The following is a 25236-nucleotide window of genomic DNA, read 5'->3' on the forward strand; positions in this document are numbered from 1 at the left end:
AATTATTAACCGGTGGGTCTTGAAGTTCTTCCGTTGCCAACTTCAAGGCTTCTCATACCTTATCTGATTTAACTTTTTGTAATCTAAAAAAAATGGATGAATTGTTATTTATAAGTTATCTTTTACCAATAAAATGAGAAATCTGTAAGAGGCAATATTGACATCTTCAAAGCATTTCTATCTTTTATGAGTAGGGTTAAGAAAAATGGCAGATGATCCCTATTGCAATGCAGAAGTAGAAATCTAGAGAGACTATCATTAGTTCAGTATGATTTAAATTATTTGCAGATGTTTATTTTTTAATTTTGGCAAAAGTTGAGTCACAGGTAAGTCAGTGAGAACTTTAGGAAAAGCAAAGCATTGACGACACAGTTAAGAGTTCAACATAGTGCCTCATAGTTCGAGTATTACATTGTTTTAGTGGAATCTTGGAGTGAGAACTGTAGCCCATTGAAATGTCGCTTAAAGGACAGGTTCTTCTGTCACTAGCTGAAGCTGTGTGGATGAAATGATAACAATAGAGTGTCTTAATGCATTTTAAAAGTGTGAGAAATCAGTTTGTCTAGACTAAGAGTGTGCCTACAGGGACTAGGAATTTAGAGCTTCAGTGCCCTTTAGGTGTCAAATATGTGAGAGTTGCCAAACCTTTTTATTCTCTCTTTGGCAGCAGCTCAGTTCAGCTGCAGTACCTCGCATGCAGGGATGCTACGTCAGAACAACTTGGGCTACAAAATTCAGAAACTCATTTGTTTGAATGAGCTTTAAATTGGTGGGAGATATCAATAAATAATTGCCATAAAATTTGGAAGCTGGGAGTTGAGAGTTCAAAATATAAGGGGTTTAACAACATTTTATAGCTACTTATTTTAAAGAAGTTTTCATTCCTAAAAAATCATTCCATTCCTTTCTACTTTGATAGTACAAATCAAGAAGTACTATTTCCATTTTTAAAAAGCATTATCGGCTTTTTAATTAATTACTTTGGCATATATACATCACACTTAATAAAGAAAAAGTATGTTTCCTGAGATAACTAGTGTTAGGAATATAATATTTCCTTTTCTATGTCTTAATTTGAAGAGTGGCCAACTTATAGTTCCAGTTTTTATGAACTCAGCTCAGAATGGAGGGGTTACTGTGGAATTTGGAAACGATGCCTTACCCCTTAATTTTGTAACACATTTATATTGTTGGTTTATACCCCGTTTCAACTGTAGCTGATGAGGTAGTACATATTAAGATATACAGTGTTAAATAATAAATACAACAGATTGCAAATGCTATAGTGAATTCAAAGGGAAATAACTGTCAAGGACTCCCCAGGACCTAATTCTCTTTCAAGCTCTTCATTAGAAGAATATGCTTTAGAAAATCATTAAACGTGTAATACCAGAAATTACTTTTCTTTGAAGTTGAACTTGACAATTAAAAATTACCAATTAAAACTTACATTCATACGTTTAAAAAGTACGTACCAATTGCACTCATTTTGTTTTTTTTATTTTATCCTATATTAAAAGAAACTTTAAAAAAATGTAGGCACATAACAAGTGCATATTGGTGTAAATGTTTACATGGATCATTTAGATAGTTTCTCCAAAGAGACAAATTGTGGCAAAGTCACCACACCTAATTATTGGTATTGTATTAAGCAGAAGATTGGTAGCCAGCTAAAATAACTTCAAAGAATTGTGTTTTTAATCTGTGGGTAGAAAGACTAAGAGTCAGAAATACACTTAGTGTTTTCCCAGTACATGTTGCAGCACTAAGTATTTATAATAATTCATTGATACAAAACATTGATTAGAATAGAACTACAAATTTGGTATAATTATTTTCCTGCTAACTGTTCTTTTTAACCATTCATGCAGTTCATTCATTTATTTTGCTACTGTTGTGCAGCATCTTGTTTTAAAACTGCATGAATTAGACATAATAATTTTGTACTGGCAACATTTATTTTTACTAATTCTTTTCTTTTAAATCTTTTTATTTTTCAATTACAGGTGGCATACAATATATTAGTTTCAGGTGTACAACACAGTGATTAGACATTTATCTGTCTTACAAAGTATTCACCCTGTTAAGTCTACTACCTACCTGGCACCATACATAGTTATTACAATGTTATTTCCTATATTCCTTATGCTAGTTATACTTTACATCACCATGACTGTTTTTATAACTACCAGTTTGTACTTCTTAATTCCTTCATTCTTTTCACCTATCCCTCAATCTCTCTCCCATCTGGCAGCCATCAGTTTATTCCTTTTTATTTATTATGTATTTTAGAGTCCCACGTATAAGTGAATTCATATTGTATTTGCCTTTATCTGACTTATTTCACTTAAGTCCATCCATGTTGTCACAAATGGCAAGATATCATTCCTTTTTATGACTAATATTCCATTACAAACACACACACACTATCCATTCGTCTATCAATGAACACTTAGGTTGCTTCCATATCTTGGCTATTGTAAGTAAATAAAGCTGCAATGAACATAGGGTGCATATATCTTTTCAAATAGATGCTTTGGGTCTTTTTGGATAAATATCCAGAAGTGAAATTTCTGGGTCATATGGTAGTTGTGTTTTTAGTTGTTTGAAGAACCTCCATACTGTTTTCCATAGTGGCTGCACTAGTATAAAATTACACCAGTGCACGAGGATTCCCTTTTTTCCACATCCTCGCCAATACTTGTTGTTTGTTGTTATATTGATGGTAGCCATTCTGACAGGTTTGAGGTGATATCTCATGGTTTCAATTTGCTTTTGTCTTCTTTGTCATAGATTAATTGACCATGTAAATAAGAGTTTATTTCTGGGCTCTCTATTCTGTTCCGTTGATACAGTGTCTTTTTTTATGTTAGTACCATACTGTTTTGATTGCTTTAGCCTTGTGGGCATAGTTTGATATCAGGTAGTATGACACCTCCATCTTTGTTATTCTTTCTTAAGATTGATTTGGCAGTTTGACGTATTTGTATTTCCATATAAATTTTATCATTATTTGTTCTAATTCTGTGAAAAATGCCGTTGATACTTTGGTAGGGATTGAATCTGTGGATCGCTTTGGGTAGAATGGATATTTTAACAATATCCATCTTTACTTCATCCTTTCCAATTTGGATACCTTTTATTTTTTCTCTGATTACTGTGGCTAGGACTTAATACTATATTGAATAAAAGTAGTGAAGGTGAACATCCTTGTTTCATTCCTGATCTTAAAGAAAAAGCTCTCAGCTTATCACTGTTGAGTATGACCTTAGTGGTGGGTTTGCCATATATGAAATAGGCCTGTGTTGTTACACATTTCCCTCCTAGAACTGCTTTGGCTGTGTCCCATAGATTTGGGGTTGCTGTGTTTTCATTTTCATTTGTCTCAAGGTACCTTTTGATCTCTTCCTTGATCTGGTTGTCAATCCATTCATTGCTTAGTAGCATGTTATTTAGCTTCCATGTGTTTGTGTATTTTTCACTTTTCTTCTTGTAATTGATTTCTAATTTCATACATTGGTATCATTGTGATTGGAGAAGATGCCTGATATAATTTTAGCTTTCTTAGATTTATTGAGGGTTTTTTTGTGGACTAACATGTCTGTCCTGGAAAGTGTTTCATATGCACTTAAAAAGAATGTATACACTGCTGCTTTTGGGTAAAATGTCCTAAAAATATCAATGAAGTCCATCTGATCTAAGGTGTCATTTAAAGCTACTGTTGCCTTGTTGCTTTTCTGTTTGGATGATCTATCCATTGATGTCAGTGGGTGTATTACTGTTGATCGCTCTCTTTATGTCTGTCAATATTTGCTTTATATATTTAGATTTTCCTACGTTAGGTGCATAATGTTTACAAGAGTTATATTCTCTTGGTTAGTTGACCCCTTTAATTATTATTAAATGGCCTTTTTTGTCTCTTGTTACAGCCCTTGTTTTAAAGTCTATTTTATGTGATATAAGTATTGCTACCCCAGCTTTTTTTTTTTTGGTTTCTATTTGCAAGAAATAGCTTTTCCCCATCCTTTACTTTCAGTATCTGTCTTTCAATCTGAAGTGTTTCTTGTAGGCAGTATATTTACGGATATTTTTATTGATTCATTCTGTCACCCTATGTCTTTTGATTGGAGCATTTAGTTCATTAAAAGTAATTATTGATAGGTAAGTATTGCCATTTTATTGTTTTCTGGTTGTTTTTGTTCTTTTTTATTGTTTATTTTTTCTCTCTTGTGTGTTAATGACTTTCTGTAGTGTTGTTTTTGTTTTGGGTTTTTTTTTTTTCTTTATTGTATATCTCTGGTGGTTTTTTGGTTTGTGGTTACCATGTGCTTTATACATACCAAGCTATGTTTGTAGCAGTCTATTTTAAGTTGATGGTTGCTTAAGTCCGAACACATTGTAAAGTCACTACAGTTTTTCTCACCCTCTCTATGTTTATGTTTTATCATTATTGTTTACTTCTTTGGCGTGTATGTTTGTGTGTACCCCTAATTTATCATTATAATTACACACGATCTTCCTAATTTTGTCTTTGTACTAGCTTCATAGTTGTTTGATCTGCTGCTTTTAATGTTTGCCTCTGTCAGTGAAAATTTTTTTGCTTTTTTATATTTTCTTATTCATGTTTTTGATCTTTTGTTTTCTATTTAAAGACACCTCTTTAACTTTTCTTATGTTAGTGGTTTAGTTATGATGAATACCTTTACCTCTTTCTTGTCTGGGAAAATCTATCCTTCCATTCTAAGTGATAGCTTTGCTGTGTAGAGTTTTCTTGGTTGTATGTCTTCTCTTTTTATCTCTGAATATTTCATGCAGGTCCCTTCTGGCCTACTAAGTTTATGTTGAAGAATCAGCTGACAGTCTTATTTGAGCTCCCTTGTACATAACTAATTGCTTTTTTTTTTTTTTTTTTCCTTTTTTGCTTCTTTTAAGATTGTCTTTCACCTTCGGCATTTTAATTTTTAATTATGATGCATCTTGCTGTGGGCCTCCTTGGGTTCATCTTGTTTGGGATTCTGTACTTCTTGGACTTGTATGTCCATTTTCTTTGCTAGGGTAGGGAAGTTTTCAGTCATTATTTTTTGAAATAGGTTTCAATTCCTTGCTCACTCTCATTCTGGTACCCCTATGATGAAAATGTTGGTACACTGGATCTTGTCCCAGAGTTCTAATTTTTTTTATTTTAATTTTTTTTTTCTGTTCCATTGGGTATTTTCTGCTATCTTGTCTCCAGTCACTGATTCGATCCTCTATCTCATCTAATGTATTCTTTGATTCAGTTATTGTATTCTTTATTTCTGACTGGTTCTTTTTATGGTTTCTATCTTCTTATGAGGTTCTAAGATCATCTGTTCTTCTCCTAAGTTTATTAAGCATCCTTATAACCAGTGTTTTTAACTCTATTTGGTAGATTGCTTCTCTCCATTCCATTTAGTTCTTCTTCTAGAGTTTTGTCCTGTTCTTTCATTTGCGATATATTTGTCTCCTCGTTTTGGCTGACTCCTTGTACTTCTATTTATTAGGTAGATCTGCTATGTCTCCCAGTGTTGGCCTTACGTAGTAAGTGTCCCTTGAGGCCTGGTGGCTCAGTCTCCCTGTTTACCTAAGCCAGGTGCTCCAGTAGTGTCCCTTACATCAGTGGGTAGGATTGACCTTCAGTATGACTGGCTGTGAGGGCTGGCCATGACAATAGTAGAGAAGTTGTTAGTATGCAGAAGTGGGGGCAGTGGCTAACTCTATGGAGCGGGAGCTGTATAAGCAGGGCTCTGGTGTCAGTCAAGTCTGTTCTTTGGGCATTTAGTTTCCAGAGCTGGTTGGGTAGGCCACTGGATGTGTTGCTTCTGCGAGGGGCTCTGGTACTGGTCAAGGTCAGCTGCTTTTTGTGCCTAGCTTAGAGTTGCATAGTGGGATCTACAGAGTGATCTGTATTTGGTTGCCATTTGTACTGGGCTCGTTGGTGCTTGGGAGTGACTATGCTACGAATTGACGCCCTCTGCCACTAGTGCCTGGCTTGGGACCCTTTGGTGGGCACCACAGTGTGAGCTCAGGCCAGCCACCTCTTGTGCCTGGTTTCTGGCTGTTTAGTTGAAGCTATGTTCCAGGCCAACACTGGCTGCAGCTTATACCAACCTTGGGGCTACCTTATAGGAGTGACAATGCAAATGAGACTGGTTGTCACTTATGCTGGGTTTGGGGTAGTTTAGTAAGAGGTACAGGGCATTCTGAGGCCAGTCACTGCTTCTTTGGGATTTGTGGACCTTTGAGACTTCAGGAAATTCGGTAGCATGAGCTGAAAGAGACTATTTCTATGGAGGAGCCACTGGAAGAAGTTTGGCTGGGCATGTGAGTTAGGTGGAGTGGGATCTCAGGTAATCACCAGGGCAGGAGGACCATTGTGAGCCATGTTAATGGAAAGCTCAAATTCGGCACCTGCCTGCACTGTGCCAGCACTTCAGGTCCAGACAAGCTGTCCTGACCCTTGCTTCTCCAGCCCTCGGCCTGAAGTTTGTCAGTTTAATTCCTTTCTGTATGCACCTAGTGCTTTTCAACCTGCTGCCTTTACGCTGAAGTCCAAAGTGAGTGAGTGAGTGACTCTGTGCTTGGGCCTTTAACACCTATAGTGCCTGTGTCTCCAGCAGCCCTCCATCTCACTGGGGTACAATCTCTGCTGGTTTTCATAGCCAGATGTTATGGGGATTCCTTTTTCTGGCCCTTGAGCTGGAACCTCTTGCTCTTCAGGGGGGATCTCTGCAGCCGAGATACCCCTCCTGATTCATTGCCTAATTCATGGATGTGGGACCTGCCCATTCCATATCTCTGCCCCTCCTACCAGTATGTGGCTTCTTTCTATTTTTAGTTATAGGACTTCTAGTCTTCAGGTGATTCTTCGTGATAGTTTTTCTATAGTTGTAATTTTGTTATGGTTATGATAGAAAACAAACAGCGTTTCCCTATTCTGCCATATTGACTGGAAGTCTTAACCAGTTATTTAAAATTTACTTAAGTGAATCATGATTTAAAAATGCTTCATTTATAAGAATGATATGGTTAACCCTAATGTGATCTTACTTCGATAAAGTATTTCCCGTTACTAGAGACTTAAACTCTGAATTCATTATTTTGGGTTCTGACTGCTACTATAATTTGATAAATATATCTAATCTGAGGCATCAAAATTGCATACATTCAGATTGTTACTGGGTAGAATTGAGCATTTGTTACTGGGTAGAATTACAAAGAGCATCAAGAAAGTTACCATTGTTTTTATCTTACATTTCAGCAAAAATTGTGCAACTTTTTTGGCTTACCTTATTGAATAGACTTGATGTATCTTTTTTTAAGTAGGTTTTACCAAAGAGAGATATATCAAAATGCTAATTAAAGTTGTTAATTGATATTGTTTACAAAAAGGTTCAAGCCTTCAACTGAAATGCCTCGTAATCAGTTTGACACAGAAACCACTGGAAATAGATTTTTTTAAATTTAAAATTTAATCACTTTTTATATCTCCTTACTTTTAATATTTCTTTATATTCTTTCTATTCTGACCAGTTATACTTGCTCATGAAATAAGAGTCTGTTGACTGCAAGCTCTTCTACCAACAGACTCTTCAGAAATTACCAATACTTTGTTGGATAAAAGGGTCCTAAAATTTTTTTATGAACCCTTTTTCACTGTACCCTCGTACTCCCCCAACATATTTTTCCCAAATATCAGAACAGCAGTTTATATGGTAAAATAGCAGAGTAGTGAAATAAGCCAGAAAGCTTTTAACAAAACTCAACTTACAAATAAATCTGAATAAAGTTGCATGAATGTAAAAAACAACAAAGTAGAGTGTATGTGGGCTGTTAGATACATGTTTGCTTTTTTTTCTGTAGGATATCACTACTTTAACTGGTGTTCCAGAAGAGCATATCAAAACTAGAAAAGTCAGGATCTTTGTTCCGGCTCGTAATAACATGCAGTCTGGAGTAAACAACACGAAGAAATGGAAGATGGAGTTTGATACCAGGGAGCGATGGGAAAATCCTTTGATGGGTTGGGCATCGACGTGAGTAATTTGGTTTCATTTGAATATTGTTTTCAGCTTTCCTTCTCTATGTAGATTTTCCTTTTAAATATACTGACTTTCAAACTCTTTCATGTATAGTATCACAATACTTTTTGAGACTGTATAGGCATCACTGTGTTCTATGATATAGATATATATTACATTTATTTAAATATAAGATATATTTAATATTCATATAAGTGCGGTCCAGCACAATGAACCATAGGAAGTCTTTTTCAGGGTATTATTTACTAGATAAAATGGCTGACATTGTGAGCACTGTTAGCATGTTCCCCAAGCTATGTACATTAGCTTAAGATGTACTATTTAAATAGTATTAATAGTGATACTTATTTTGAAATAAAAATTTCTTTATAAAGTATTTTTTTGTTTGTAAGGGGAAGAGACTAGATGAGTTTAGATATTAGCTATCTTGAGGGAAACTTTTAAGTTCCTGAGCTTTGTGATTAATAAATGTATACTGCACTGGAACAAAGTGGTCACAAATTTTGTGGCACCAATGAAATCAGTGACCTAAATCTCTTTGATGGAATATGGCCCAAATGGTAAATAGCAGAACTGCCTCTAGTTGAATAAAAGAAGCTTCTACTAGAGAAAACAGCCAGACAGTCTAGAAAATTATTATTCTTATTAAGACTCCTAGAACATTGTGTGTCCAGGTTTCAGTTGAAGATAGTTATCAGTAAATTATCTCACTTTAGAAAGTGTGATATTTAACATTTTTTCCTGTCAATGTACCTGGGAGAATTTTTGTTAAAAATATTGGCTGTGTTGCTATTTAAATAGAATATTTTATTTAGCAAAATGATCTATAGGCACAATATTTTTAGGTGTGTTGTATATTTGGATTTTATATCTCATGTTATATGTGGAGCATCGTTGTAAATCACATTTGTAGAGACTAACAAAATTTATAAGGAACAACTTTGTCCATATCCAGTAGTTGAAATATTATTACTCTTTAAGTCACTTGAGATTTTAATGTGTTCATCTCTATGCTGGATTCATCCACTGCACTCTTTATTGATGGCATTTGGTTAGTTTTCAATGGGGGTTATTATGCATAATGCTAAAATGAAGATTCTTGTACATATCTTTTGGTGAACTTATAACTTCTTGTTAATAGGCCAGTTAACCCCTGAAACGTTATTTATCAGGTAATAAACCTATTTATGTTAAGAAGTATCAAAACCTATTAATTCTCTTATGCTTATCTAGTTAATAGCAAGTGGCAATTAGATGAGTTTTGTTCTAGCAGACAGTTAAATTACTGATAAGACCTTGAACTTGTAGAGAATATATTTTATGCTTTCTTAGGGTGGGTCTGTTTCAGTTTTACCCCTGGTCTTAGTCCTGGAATGTAGTGTTTAAAAAGGCATGGCCTTTGAGGTTTTGACGGAAAGCACAGGAGTTTACCCAGTCCTCCTAACTCTGTGGGGCTCCTAACTCATTCTCCCCTGTAGCAAGGAGACAGCTGCTGAAATCTCTGCTCAGTTCTTCAGCCTTCTCAGCTGTTGTTTAGAGCCTTGCTTATTCATGTGTAGTTTAAAAGCTACCTGCTCTGAGGATTCCTCCTTTTCACTATTTTTACCCCTAAATTTCCAGTTCCATTGGCAATCCTAAACTCCATTTACAGACTCCTTGTGCTGATGAGACTAAAGCTTTCTGCTTGAGTTCTTGGTGCTTCTAGCTTTTTGAACTAGAGAGTACCTTTAGAGCATGAGTCCCTAACCCCCAGGCCACGGGCCAGTACCAGTCAGTGGCCTGTTAGGAACCGGGCGCACAGCGAGAAGTTAGCAGCTGGGGAGCTATGGAACCTTCCTCTGTATTTGCAGTTGCTCCACAATGCTAACTAGCATCACTGTCTCAGCTCCACCTCAGATCATCAGGCATTAGATTCTCATAGGAGCACCAGTCTCTGGTGCCAAAAAGGTTGGGGACCGCTGCTTTAGAGATGAAACTATGTAAACCTTGATTTTCTCCAGTGTGGGTCCCTTCTTTCAAAGGTTGAATCTTTTCCAGTTCCTTTCCTGCTTTTTGGTTACTCTGGTCTCTTCAAACAGTTTTTTGTTGTTGTTGGTTTGTTTTTTTTTTACTGTCTTATCTAGAGTTTATAATTATTATGTAATTTTTAGGTAGATAAATCTGATTTTAATGGCAGGCAAATCTGCCTTTACCTAAATTAGAACCTCAATAATTGAGAACTGAGCAAATAAAGTCCAAAAATATAAGCACAAATTGTACTTAGTAAACACTGAAAAGAGAATATACAGTTGGGGTATGAAAGACTTCTTGGAAAGTATTGGTATTCAGTGTGAACCATGAGAAATGATTGGGATGCACTTCTGTATGCTGAGGTAATGGCCTCTCTCTATATTTCAAGTGGAAGGAACAGATTGAGCTGGTAGGAACTGTAATGACTGAAAAAAAATTTCCCCCTCCCACTAAGTTCTAGCTGGACTAATAAGTTAATAGTGAGAAAATAACAGGAGAAAATGAAATTTTAATATGTGCTCATAGAGAATTCACATAGGCCTGAAAATTCCAAAGACAGGCAAAATTGGGCATATGTCATTTTTGACAAAGGAGAAAAGGAGGAAAAGGGGACCTTAGATTTCAAAAGTGAAAATGGGTGATTTACAGGTAATTGAGGAAGAGTAGAATAAACATGGCAGGCAAATTCCTGCTAGGTAACCCAGAAGCAATGGGACTCGGGGTGGGTGATTCAGCCACCATGCCCCTGCCTGTATCCCTCCCATCCACTATACTCAATTGAAATTAGGCTAAGGCAAACATCCTAAGATTTATTCTCTGGAGCAGGCCTTTCCTTCCGAATCTTCAGAAAGGCGTAGGGTCAGAGGTTCTTTAGGCCTTTTGTTTCATAATAACCAGCTTAAAATTAGTATCCCAAAAGGCACAGTTTGCGGGGTTGTAAAGCTTTTTGGTCCCTTTCAGAACGTACAGGCTACATTTAGAGGAACAGTTAGTAATCTGATTTGATTGTTTATTTTGAAGGGGAGTAATTAAAAGACTAGAAAGTAGGTTCTGATCATATTATAGAGGTACTTAAACACCAGGGTAGGAGATTGAAATTGGTGAACAGCAGAAACTAAAGTTTTTAAGTTGAGCAGTGAAGGAGTTTGGGAGTTGAACTTTAAGATTAATATAGCAACATGATGAAGAGTGGATGGGCATCCAAAAAGGAGGCAGAAAGATTAGTTAGGAAAATACCATAGCAGTTTGAGGAAGAATAAAAAAGGGTGTAAGGTCATGGTGACAACATACCTAGAAAAAGAACTGCAAAATATAGGAGATAGAGAAGGGTAGAAACTGAGTGGCTAGAAGGATGGTGGCTTTAGTGATGTGAAGTGTTACTATTTAACCTACAGATGTAATTATTCACAAAGTAAGGATAATAGTGAAGGCTGTACCACCTTTGCAGGAAATAGAGCTCCTGGGTCCTGAGTTTTTCCTACAGTTTTCTCTGTATTGTTTCTTATTCTCACCTAAGCTAATGTGTATGTCAATATTCATCAAATTCCTGTATTGTATTTGTTGAACTCTGTTCTCTGTATATTTAACTATAAACTGAGAAATTATACGTGCTTTGAAAAGGAGGAACCAATATAAAATTATCATTTATTAGTACTAATATAGCCAGCTAATGTGAAGCTCTTTTGTCTGGGGAGGGGCGAGGCAGGAAGGTTATGCTAGGAATACATAGGGATCTCAGAGTCCCAGAATAGTAACATAATGTATGACACGAGCTTCAGCAGCAACAGTTTATGGATCATCACTTCATTGAGAGCTACTTCCCATGTATTCTCTGTGTATCTTTCCACTATCCAAATTACTTCCCAAACCCTCTTTTCTGTATTTTACTTCCACTGTTTCTACATGATATTTAACAGAATAATATATTTACTTTTGAGAGATTCATAATAAACATTTATAGCAAACAATTCTCTGCCTTTTTATAAACAGTAATAAAAGTGACATTGCTGAAGTTATATGGTATTTTGTAAAGAATCTGTGTAGAGGTGTAAACATTACCACTATCTTAAATTGAAGGACTCAGATATCAGATCTTGGAGCTTTAAGTAGTCATGCTTTACATGTCAATGATGTAAAGAGTATTATCCACAATGATGGAAGGGTCATGAAGAGTGGGTGTTGTTGCCATCTGTTTTGGGGCGGAGGGCGGGGGTTGGTAACGATAGTACTGACAGTTGGACTCATCAGTAATTTTCTTAATTTGAATTTATAAGGTCAGTTTGAGAATCCTCTTGGGTTTTTTTTCATTCAACTAATTTTTCTTTTAAGAGTTGAATAAATTATTTTACTAAAGACTAAAAATTGCTGAATGCCTTTGCAATTAAAATTTGACAGAAAATTTCCCAAATTTAACGCAGAAAAAAATATTCAAACAGTTAACTGTTTAAAAGTGTTTATTCAAAATAAACATCAGTAGCGTACTTATTTGATATAGTAACTGTATTTTCTAAACATTTTACACTTTATTTTAAATATTGTTTATTAAATCCTGGGGAAAAAATTGTTTCTTACAGGGCTGATCCCTTGTCCAACTTGGTTCTGACCTTTAGTACTAAAGAAGACGCAGTTGCCTTTGCAGAAAAAAATGGTATGTTTGCTGTTTTTGTTTTACTTTAACAAATGAAATCAAAATACAATTTTATGTTCTTAATGTTAACCAGAATCAGTCAGGGAAATAGAATTTAAGTTGAAATTCTTCAATGTATCTAAACCAGTCAGTGGTTTTAAGAGTTTTTACAGCATCAGAACAGCCCTTTCCAAAAAATAAATTTAAATGGAATGCCCACATAACATAAAAGCCAAACTGCTCTAATTTGAAGTAGAGGCATGGAATAAAACTTTTCTAACTCCTCCCTTGTTTATGAATCCCTCTGCAAAATCACTAACATTTGGTTTTTAAACTCTAATTGAACCTTTCAGTTTTGACACCTGTTTATTAATTTCTTCTTTGGCTCTTCAAGCCAAATCCATGTCTGTTATTCCACCTAATAGCTCTTTAGTTATTTGAAAATAGTTATTATCATAGCCACTCTCAATCATCTCTTGATTGCATCATTTTCTTCTGTGCTTGATTTAGTCTCATGTTGTTTTATAATTTCGTGTAGCCTAAGCATATAAAGTTTACAATAGTGTAACATCCAAGTCCTTCTCATTCACTTACCCAGAACAATGTCCTGTCCTGCAAGCTCTTTTCATGGTAAGTGCCCTATACAGGTGTTCCACTTTTTCTTTTGTACCGTATTTTTAATGTACCTTTTCTGTGTTTATGTTTAGGCACACAAATTCCATATAACCCAGGTGTGTAGTAGGCTATACCTTCTAGGTTTGTATAAGTGCATTTTGTGATGTTTACACAAGGAAATCACTTAATGACATTTCTCAAAGTATCCCCATTGTTAAGCGGCATGTTAACTATTGGTTTATGTTGAGCTTAACAAAAGTGCAAAATGTCTTTTTTTTTTTTCTCATTTTCTACTGTTAAGCTGTGTAACACAGTAGTGAAGAGAGGCTTTGGAGTTAGACCAGTCTGAATTCTAATCCTCATTATTCTACTTTGAAGATATGTGATTTGGGATTAATTTCATAATGAACTTTTTTTTTCACTGTTGAAATAATAGCACTTATGGTGTACCTAGTTCAGTACCTGATACAGTAGACACTTGGTAACTCAAATTCTGACCCCTCCCTCTCTCAATCCGGTATTTCTGCTGTTTGTCTCAGATTTAAATGCACTATTGTACATTTGTCCCTAAAATATTGTTGTTCTAGTTGGTCAAATTGAATATGAATCTAATTTAGTTGTCTATTTGAATAAGATAATGTCTACTTAAATATTCTGTTAGTATAAGGTAATATATAAATGTAAAATATTAGTGTTATTTAACGTATTTGACATATATGTAAAAGCACTAAAGGTTAGTATTATTAATATCTAAGTATTTGCTTTTTACCTCAAGTTAGTATTGTATAATTGCCTGGATTTGCATCCATGTTGAGTCTCTTACTATTTGTATGATTTGTACTTCCATTTTCTCCTATAAATAGTGGTAACTGACAATTGAATGAGTTAATAAAAAAGTGCTTAGAATATAAATAGCTATATAATAGTACATAAATTCAATTAGTAGTTGACTTTTAAAAACTAAACTTTTTGTAAGTATAATTCCTTATTAACACTTTCTTGGCAATTTTCAAATTTCTGATTGCATAATCTCAAAGTGATCATAGTCTTTAAGATATTTTGTTTTAAAATTAACATTGTTTTTTTTTAAACTTGTGGAAGAAAAATTTTTTATCTATCCTTATAGGGTCTAATAATCAAATTAACATAAGACAGATTAAATATATGATACCCAAAGACAAGTGTGCAGTTGAGGTTTTTATGCTATCCTGAACTAGGGAATGGGATAGGGCTTCAAAGGGGAGGAGGATAACTCACAGAATGATAAGAAGGAATGTTTGTCCTGCCCTACAGGTAGGTCATTCAAATAAAAGTTATTTTTGGTAATAGCTCTTTATGGGTCAGCCCCCCTATCTAAATTCTTTTAGGTAAAGGAGAGGTAAAGTTTTTCTGTATCTGCCTGGACTCGATTGCCTTGAGCTGAGAATGAACCTTATATGACTTCAGTTGTGATGTGAATTGCAGGTGTGAACTAGCCACTGCTGTTGTTGAAATCAGGTGCTGATCTCCCCAGGAAAGAAAACTGAACGTTATCAAAGACGGTATAACTTGAAAAAACTTAGTGGCTAGTTCCTTATGAAACTGTTGGCCCACAGTAGATTAGGAATTTTAACATACAAGGTGGCAAGAATTATATCTGTCTTAGTCACTACACAAAACCTACACAATGGATATCTGGTGACATTACCGACTTTCTAAAATGTAATAAGAATTTGAAGCCACCTTCATCTCCTGGGAAAGTCCTCAGTGACTATCCCACCCTTGAATTCACTATAGTACTTGTGATCTGCTGCATTTATTTAACATTTAGCATTATATATCTTTAAATAGATGAATTCTGTTTCTAGCTATTATGGCAGTAAATCTAGACAAACATCATAGAATGGTACAAAATCATGGAGTGGAGGATCTTTTTCAAATTACCTAGCATCCTATCCATTCTAATTTGCCTCTCTTGAATAGGTGAGTAATGGGAAGGCAGGGGCATAGAAACGGACCTCTCCTCCCCCCACACCTAAGATTTTGTTGTGAGCTAGTGCTATTGAAGGTCGGGTGAACCAATGTTTGATAAGTTAAGGCATTAAGAAACATTTCAGAAACACTAATATATGAAAACTGTTGGATTAAGAGGCTAGTAACTAGGATTCTCATGATTGTCTGCCTCACAGGAGAGCTTGAACAAGGCATGTTTCACTATACTTAGCCTTTATAAACATGCTCCTTACTTTGAAATGAGAAGTAGGATTGTGTAAATGCTCCAAAACTATAGGTGTAAGGATATTAAGCCCATGGACCACCTCATATCTTTATTTCTTTACTGTCTAAACCAGTGCCTTGTTCATCATATGCTGTAGAAGGGGAAAAAATGTTTTTGTTGATATAGATGATTCTTTGCTGATAGTAAAATGTTTGCCTTTCAATAGTACCTAGAAATAGGTTAGGTTAAATTAATACTACCACACAAAAGGTAATTTGTATACTCGGGGACTCTTCTGAAAATGAGCCACCTTTCATTCATTCCCTTCTTAGTTTTCTCATTTCTCTTACTTTTAAATGGTTAAAAAAGGGGAGTGGGCATCATTTCCCTTGACATTATAGAGAATCACTATATTGAGGAACAAGATTATATTTCAAACTTGGGTAATGAGCATCATCGCAAAAACTAACATTAACACTAAGTTATGAGCTAGTTACTACACTGAATACTTTTTATTCTAATTTAATCCTCATATATCTGTATGAAGCAAGAACAGTTATTATCACCATTTTTATAGTTTAAGGCAACTGAGGTTTTAGAGACGTCAAATAACATTAACAAGGTGAGATACTTATAAGTGGGTGAGCAAGTTTTGTTTGAATGCAGCCATATTCATTCATTTATGTATTGCCTATGACTGCTTTTTAGCTATACGGGAATAGTTGTAATAGAGAACACAGGATCCCCAAAGTCTAAAAATATTTTCTATTTGCTTATTTACAGAAAAGATTTACTGAGCCCTGTATAAAACTTATTTTTACCATCTCAATACCAAGACCCTTTTTTCTGATATTTTTATAAATTCAAAATTACTCTTTATTCAAACATCTTGCAGGGCCTATACCTAATAGATATGTTCCTCAACTAATAATTCAAAGTTCTTCACAACATAAGCAGTAAATCACTAAAGCATTAACCTAGCTTTATCTTACTGTGCCCAACTAACTCATTCTACCCTTATCGCTAGATGTACTTTCCTCCATCTACGTTACTTGTGTTCCCTTATTCATCATTATCCCTATGAACTCCAACTTAGTCTTCAAAGTACATTTTAAATGTTACCTCCTTCTTGATCCCCTATATTATTTCCCTTCCCCACCCCCAACTGGATGTGCTCTTTCTTTCTTTCAGCATTCACAGTAATTTGTTCCTTTCTTACAGTTCTTAGAGTTTTGTACTTTATACTTTTTTGGTATTCAGTATGTTGATTACCCTGTTGTTATGCCAGCAGTGGTGGCTAGGCTCTGGAGATCAGTGGTTAAATAGGCATAATCCTTATACTCAAACTGTAATATTTTATCCTGCCTACTGGATTATAAGCACCTACCAAAGAAACACCCAGTCCTATGCATCTTCATCTTTTAATGTGCTCAATAAATATTGGTGAATTTGAACAGTATATTTAACGATGTTATTTTCTCCAGATTATGATTTAAGTTTTTGTTCAAGGTGAATTTGGCTATTTGTTCTATTAGGAGAACTGTTAATTCCATCTAATTAGAAATCTGAAGAAAGAAAATTATAAAATCATTAGCAATTTCTTATAGTGTGTTTATAAAATACAACTGCAAAGGTTTTCTGTTCATTTGTAGTTTATCCTGAGTTTATTAAGGGTTAGCACCTTGGAGCATATTTCAGTGTACTTAAGATGATCATTTGATAACTTTAGAGTTGTTTTCAAGATGTATGTTATTTATTGTGAACTCTTTCTAAATACTAAGGCCTAGAGAAGTCAATAAAACAAGACCAAGATCAGTCATATAGTTCCTGATAGAGCCCAAGTTTCTAGTTCCAAGTCCTCTGGTTTTTTCTGTTGGAATATGCTGCTGTTATATCTTAAGTGTTAATCAGCTAGGTCTGTACTGTCTGATATGGTAGGCACATGTGACTCTGTAGCACTTGGAATATGTCCAGTTTGAATTGAGATATGCTATAACTGTAAAATAAATACAAGATTTTAGACTTAGTATTAAAATATTAAATTTTTATATTGATTACATATTGAAATGATTATATATTGGGTTGGGAAAATTTATTAAAATTAATTTTACCTGTTTAAGGATTTTTTAATGTGGCTACTAGAAAATTGTATGTGTGGTTCATTTATGTTCCTAGTGGACAGCACTGATCTAGAGTACTTAGCAATATACAAGATATATATTATATACGTATGTAAGTATTTCATTAATACATATCCTATGGGGAATATAAGAAATAAGAAAACCATATCCAACTTTGAAAAGTTCACATTTTATACTCAAGAAATCTATTCTTTAGGCACTCTTACCCAGTATGAATCAAGGGTAAGTGGAAACTCCGTTACATATAATAATGAAATGAAATAAAAGAGCTAAGAGAAACCTGTATTATTACACAACCCCCTATTTTCAATTTCTTAACCAAAAAGTAAGGTGTTGTGCAGGTCCATCTTTTTATATACGAATGCCCTCATCTCAGACTAAAAGAAATGTTCTCTTCTTTCTGTTATTGATAATTCCACCAACTTACCCGCTGCTTCTCTTTTTTTGCTTAGGTCTCTCTTCTCACCATACCTCATTTTCTGTGGAAGGCTGGTTCTGTGAAACGGGGCGGGAGGCGGGGGTGGGGAGACGGAGAGAGAAAAGAGTAAATGTCCTCCCTTGGCTTCTTTTCCCTCCTGCTCCCCACATTCCACAGTACCAACTCTGACTTCTCCCTCCCCCAACATACAAACTAAAGAAAATATAAATATCCCTGTGTCTTTTGGCTTTAATCCCAGATCTTCATCCTAAAGGTCTTTCTTTGACCTCAGCATATAGTCCTGAGAAACTCTTGAAGGATACTTTTTTTTTTCTTTTACAAAGAAAGGTTATCTGGTGTTTTCTTTGAAATGTAGATGAATCTTATTTCAGTTCTTTGTGTACTGAAAAGACCCACCTTTCTCACCCATGTGGCTTTTGTCTTGTGTTTCATGATGGGGTCGAATCCGTGAGGAGAAGGAAGCTGCATCTTTTAGAGAGGTGGAAGATAGCTTTAGAAAATTTTGGTAGTAGAAGGCTAGGATCTACTACCATTTACATGCTAATGAAAACCAGAAATGACTTTTTCCTTTTTTGATCTGATTTGAAACTTTGTGACTTTTCTTTGGTATGCCATTTCACCCCCTGTGTTTTTCTCATTGTTGTAAACTATAAAAACTCCTTTGAAATTCTCAAAATAGAGGGTTTCTTTTAGTAATAAAAAGACAGGATAAACTGCATTCTGTTCATAGTGGGTCTTTTGGGAAGGAAAACTCACCTCTGAAGTCACAGAAGGTAGGAGCAGGGAAGGATGCAGACAGGTCAAGCTCTTGATCCAGGGAAAGAAAGAGATTGGAGTTGCAGCCCAGGACACCAACTGCAAGGTCTACACTTCGACCTAACTTAAACCTAATGCGGGGCTCAACCTCACATTCATATATCTGTTAAGACAGTTTTTAATACAAAGAATTATGAGGCTAATACAGATATAAAACATGTGTTAAAGGATTTATTTTATTCACATGATATAAAGGAACTAGGTAGATATAATCAGTTCAAAGTAAAAGTTGAAACAAAAATTTATGTGGCAAAAAGGAATACAAAGGGAGACAGAATTGGGGCAGGGAATCAATTAAATCACTAGCTGTAGGACACAGGACAGAATTTGCATATCTATCAGTTATATACGACTTAAGGAACTGAGTTAAAATCAGATAACCTGGAAAGGAAAGGGCTTGCTATTGATGTAGTTTTATACTTAAATGTTTTTTATTTTTAAAAAAATCTCAAAGATTAATTATGACCACAAAATAAAATTGGGATATTTAGCCTGATTATTTACATAGGCATAGCAGGAGTGTTAATTTGACACTGTTGGGGAACAGTTTGTCACCCTAAAATATGACTTTAGGCATAAGAATTATTTTTGGCTGGTTAATTTTAAGAAACATCAGATAGGGGTGAAACTCTGGAAACCAAAGTAGAAGTTATCCTTTGTAAAAGACATTTACATATGTAAAGGTATGTCACCCCTGTACCTCGAAAAGGGCAATGACCTTATCTCTAGAAGCTCTTATCTATGCAGAAGGCTGAAATCTGCTTAACAACTTCATTCTTGCTTGCTGTGCTTTCCCTGGTAACCTCCCTCAACTGACTCCACCACTCCTAACATCTTTTCTTGTTTTCACCTAAAGATGATATTTAAGGTGGTGGCTTCAGCTGTTTTCTCCTGTTAATCTGTCTCATGTCAATTTAATTTAGAGGGAAAAGAGGAAATTTTCTCCTCCCCCAAGGGTAGAAGGAAAAATACATTTCCTTCTACCCTTCTTGGCTGAGAACCACCCCCACCTCAATAAAAATAACATGGTAAAATAAGTTTAAAAACATGTATACCTCTTATGTACATAGAAGATACCCAGGAAATCCAAGTAACTCCCCCAAATGGCCCTAGCCACTTCCTTAAAAGATTTGTCTCCAACTAAAGACAAAAGATGACCATGACAGGGATGGGAGAGTAAGTTAAGGGACTTTATCAGACACTATAAACAAATGTATGGTTTTTATGCAGATTTAAATCCAAGCCTTCTCCATTTACAAGTTTCTATTTCTAGATGTTTCTGGAACAAATGAAGATTTCCCTTGTAAATGTAAATGTCCCTCACCCAAGGGCAGCTACTACTGTTTTCAGAGATTTTCCCGTTTACTGTTTCTTAAAAATAGCCCAAGATAATCCTTATACCAAAGGGGCATATTATGGGGAGGCACATTCTGCTCCCCTTTACCACATGAGTTTTCTTAAGGTTTCTTTTTCTTTCCTGAAAACTTTCATAAGGAATCTAAATTGGACTTTTCAAAGTCTCTTGAGACTAGGAAGCCAAACCAATAACTTGCTACCAGATTTTTCTGTGGCGTGTATTAACTTGGGCAACTTCCTTCCTTCTTCAAAGTCTGCAAAATATCCTGAGGTTCTCAAACTATCCTAAGGTTTCTCACCACCTTAGGGAACTTTGCCAGCCAGTGCCAGGCCACTTTCCCTAGAAGGACTTTGTAAGCATTAGCTCCTGATTAAGTTAGCTTCATTCTCAAATAGTCATTCCAGTTAAAGCTTTGGTTACATAACCATTGTTTCCAATTACGTTCTAATAAAAAGATGGACTTATTTTAATTGAACATGTAGAAATAACTGTTAACATGAAAATAAGAACATTCGACAGGAATTCCCAAATTCTTTAGCAGTCATACAGGGAGAGTAAGATATCATCTACAAATGATATAAATTTTAGTTTACAAAGCAAAGTCTACCAAATTGTAATAAATTATAAATACCTCAAGAGGAAAGATAACTTCCTTCTATGTCCAGAAAATAGAACATTAAAATAATATCAAAAATATTCCAAATAAAAACTACAACCATCTCTCATCAATTCATTCAGTCCTAAGTAGTTAATTCTTGTTTCACTGGATCACATCTTTATCTACTTCTCAACTGAGTTCTGGGAATTCTGACTCAGTCCACTAGTATGGCCTTAAAATTGTTTAAGTGATGCCATCAGAAGAAGCCTGTACCGAAAAGTACCTAATAAAGTTCTCCATAGAGCTCTAAGACAGTCTGTCTTTGTTGAAGACAAAGCTCTCTGGCCTATAGCTTGATTGCAAAAGCTTTCAGGGAAGTATCACAGTAAAACAAACAAAAGTATTTGCAACTGTTAAAAGACTTAAAATGGCTGAAGTTAACATTAATGATGAATTGCAAAAGTGAACTATATGACTTCATAACAAGAATGCCACCATTAAGTGACATTAAAGTCATTCCGAAAATGTTAGACAAAATATCTGTAAATAATTATTCAAGCCTATTTTCATAGAAGACAGTAGATGTTCGTCTGATTTATAAAAATGAACATAATCTTTACAGAGAAAAAATGTTGAGATATGACATAATAATCTTGAGACGTAATATACTATGAATATACCAAAAACATATCGGTACCAGAAAAAGTGATTCACTAAGTGTGGGGTAGGTCCTTAACATCTGTATATTAATAAAACCTCATAACCTCATACCCGTCAGAATGGCTATCACCAAAAAGTCAACAAATAATATGTAAAAGAGAACCCTTGTGCACTGTTGGTGGAACTGCAAATTGGTTCACCTAGTATGGAAAACAGTATGGAAGTTCCTAAAAAAACTAAAAATAGATCTACTTCACTTCTGGATATTTTTCTGAAGAAAATGAAAACACTAATTCAAAAAGATATATGTATCCCAATGTTCATTGCAGCATTGTTTACAATATCATAGCCAAGATATGAGAGCAGCCTAGGTGTCCATTGATAGATGAATGGATAAAGAAGAAGTGGTATGTATACACCATGGAATGTTACGCAACAATAAAAAAGAATGTAATGTTGCCATTTGTCACAACATGCATAGTCCTAGAGGGTATAATAATAATAAGTGAAATAAATCAGAGAAAGACAAATACCTATTTCACTTACATGTGAGATGTAAAAAAAAAAAAGAACAGAAGCATACTCATAGAGACTAAAGGGGTGGTTGCCAGAGAGGAGCTGCGGGGAAGGGATGGGGGAGAAAAGTTCGTGGAGGGGAATTATATAGTCAATTATATTGTGATAAGTTTGTATGGTGATAGATGATTAATAGAATTAGTGGGGTGATCACATTGTAAAGTATGAAAATGTTGAATCACTATTATACACCTGAAAATAATATATCTAATGTAATATTGTATACTAACTGTAGTAAATAAAAAATAAAATTCGTTAGATAAGTGATACGGATTTCCAGTTTACTTATTCTGGCCTAAAAGATACAAGATCCAAACTAAAGAAGTAAAGATATAACCAAGTTAATATTTTTAAAAATAACTGAAATTGTGACTGATAATCTATACTTTTGTCTAATATCAGGCAAAGCAGCACCATTATTCTGATAAAGGTACCATGGACAGTAAGGGCATTGACAAATCTCTATTCTTAGCATGTAGTATACAGTTTCTGAAATACTTGTATTAACATTGTACCTCAGGATGGTTAAGCAACTCTTCTTGACAGCTCTTCCCATGCAGCTCATCTATAGTAACACATCAGATAAACCTAATTATGTCTAGCACCTTTCTTTTTATGTTTGAAAGAATACGTCTTTGTGATTTTCCAGAGTCCCTCTGGGGACTCTCAAAGATAATTTAGGTGCAAAGATATTCTGAATGTTTTTAGTTTACCATTAGGGTGTGATTTGGGAGCGAGAAATCAAAAATTGTCAGATTTGAACACTTAGGAATAGGATCATGGGTGTCTAAGAAACATATTTGGCTGCTCATTTCTAAGTGGCTATCAAACTTATAAACATGGAAAGTAATGTAACTGTAAAAAACCTGAGCTTTTACATAAGTCATCAAGGACTTAAAGTTAGCATAAAGCAAATAAGGTTATTCTGATAAGCCACAGAACCTTTGCAATCTAAGCAGATTAGACAAAAATAATCCATATTGTAGGTAAAAGTGATAAACAGTAAACTAATGAAACAACCTTATCAAAACTGAGCCAACTTTGCTAAGATTTTAACACATTTCATAGCTTTTCAGACTTTTTAGACATACTATAAGACAAAAATTTTTTGCAAATCTTATTTCTCTATCTATTCAGGTTTTGTCCTTCACCAGTCTCTTTCTTATTCTGAAATAATACATTTACTTTAAAACCTTACTATTTTTCCTTTAGTGAACAAAAACACATCTCATTACCTTATATACAAAGTTCTAATCTTTTACCACTATTCTACAAGAAGTTTCATTTATGTATATTAATTGTATCTTTTAACCAGTTACTTTGATTTCATAGAGAAAACAGATAATTGAAAGCTTATACACAACAGCATTTTAGACTAGCAAAACTCATACATGGAACACAGCTTTCTACAACCATGTACCTTCTTTATAGTCCAGCTTTTCCAAGTTGCAAAAATGAATGTGTCCATTAACAAACCTAAAGTTACAGCCTCTATAAAAATAAGAAGCAAAAGTTTATATAAACTTAAATTTTTGCTTAGTAATCAATGCTCAGTATTCTTAGAAGTAATCTAGCTATCTAAATAATATCCGTTAATAAGGTTTTAAGTTACCCAAAGATCTTGGAAATTTATTTCACAGTGACATACTGCAAAATTACTGTTGAAATAAAACTGTCAGAATAATGATTCATTTTGGATAAACACAAATATACATTTTTCAGAATTATGAACATTAAACAGAAGTAATGCTAGCTTATTTGATCTGTAAACTTGTATAAGAACATATCCAGGTAGAATAAAAATCAATATTTGTATTTTATGTAAACTGATAAATTAGGGAACACATTGCTATTTTAATTAAACTAAAATTAAATTTGTCATGTTTGCCAAAGATTTACCTATGTTATCTGAACTTCAATTCTTAAATTTTTTTAGGTCCTCTAAGAATACTTTCTAATTATAGCATGTTAAAAGTATTAGAAGTTCAATTTCCTTGTTTTCTGAGAATTTTTAGGAATATTCCACTTATATAAGCCCCCTAAAGAGATTTTATATAATTAATACTACCTGGAGGTAGAAAAATATTACCTAAACATATAATGAGGTAAAGGCTTTCCTAAATTGACACACTGTTTAACTGACAAACCTGTAGACAGACATATAGTCACACAGACATATAGTAACACAGACATATAGTCATGCAGAGAGCTTATAACTTCAATTCTAAAATATTAGCCATGGGTTATATTAGTAAACAGAATTATGAAATTCGCTGGTCCATACTAATGAGCTGTTCTCTTAGTACAAATTCTTCATTTGTGTGAGCTCAAATAGACAGAAAAGACTAACCAGAATTTCTTATTTCTCACCCAACAGAGAATAGATCTCTAAAAGCATTAATACATTTAAAGAAATCATCAGATGATCAGACCATAACACCAATACCCAGGAGTAGTAGAGAGCAAAATTAAAATTAGAAAAACAGAGTCAGCAAAGTTCTCTTAAGTTCACCTGTTGGAGCCAAGAAAAGATGTGCCTGGGCTTAAAAATAAGGCACACCACTTCTGGTGAACAAATTTGTTTGGCTTTGGTTGATGAATCTTTTAGGCATCTTGGTGGAACTGCCAAAATTGTTAAAAGAATATTTCCTGAGATAAAATCATAACTCTAATATATAGATATAAATGAACATGAAATAAGGGAATTAGGCAGATATTATAACCAGTTCATAGGAAAGGCCAATATAGCTCAAATTTATATAAAGTAATATTGAGATAAGTTGCAAACAGAGACAAAACTGGTACGGGGGAGTCGGGGGGAGGTACCAGTTCTGTAAAGTCACCACAAACACTAAATTTGTGAATACTGGAATCTGAAATACTGCTCCTAGAAAAATACACGGTTAGAGTCCTGTGAGCCTCTGATCACAAGATTTTGTTAGTTGATCAATACATAACACATTGTTTTTATGTGTGTTTGTCTAAAACACCTCATTTCATGTGTATTGTTGATTCATGAACATTGAACTCAGGGCTGACAGCACTAGAACGTCCTCCTGAACAAAGCTTAGCTAACACACATTGGTACATCCCAGCCTTCTTGTGCTTAGGAACACTAGAAAGCCTTATACTTGTTGGTGG

General features: G+C 34.6%; 1 protein-coding gene across 1 annotated transcript in view; it reads left to right on the forward strand.

Annotated features, from left to right (window-relative positions):
• Positions 1-25236, forward strand: part of NDUFS4 (NADH:ubiquinone oxidoreductase subunit S4) — an 88215-nt gene that overhangs the window by 56374 nt on the left and 6605 nt on the right. The window contains exons 3-4 of the mRNA XM_006912452.3: positions 7882-8054; positions 12644-12717. Coding sequence (XP_006912514.1) covers positions 7882-8054; positions 12644-12717 — 247 coding nt within the window. The remainder of the gene's footprint in view (positions 1-7881; positions 8055-12643; positions 12718-25236) is intronic.

This window comes from Pteropus alecto, unplaced genomic scaffold, assembly GCF_000325575.1.
Source record: "Pteropus alecto unplaced genomic scaffold, ASM32557v1 scaffold73, whole genome shotgun sequence".
Classification (NCBI taxonomy): Eukaryota; Metazoa; Chordata; class Mammalia; order Chiroptera; family Pteropodidae; genus Pteropus; species Pteropus alecto.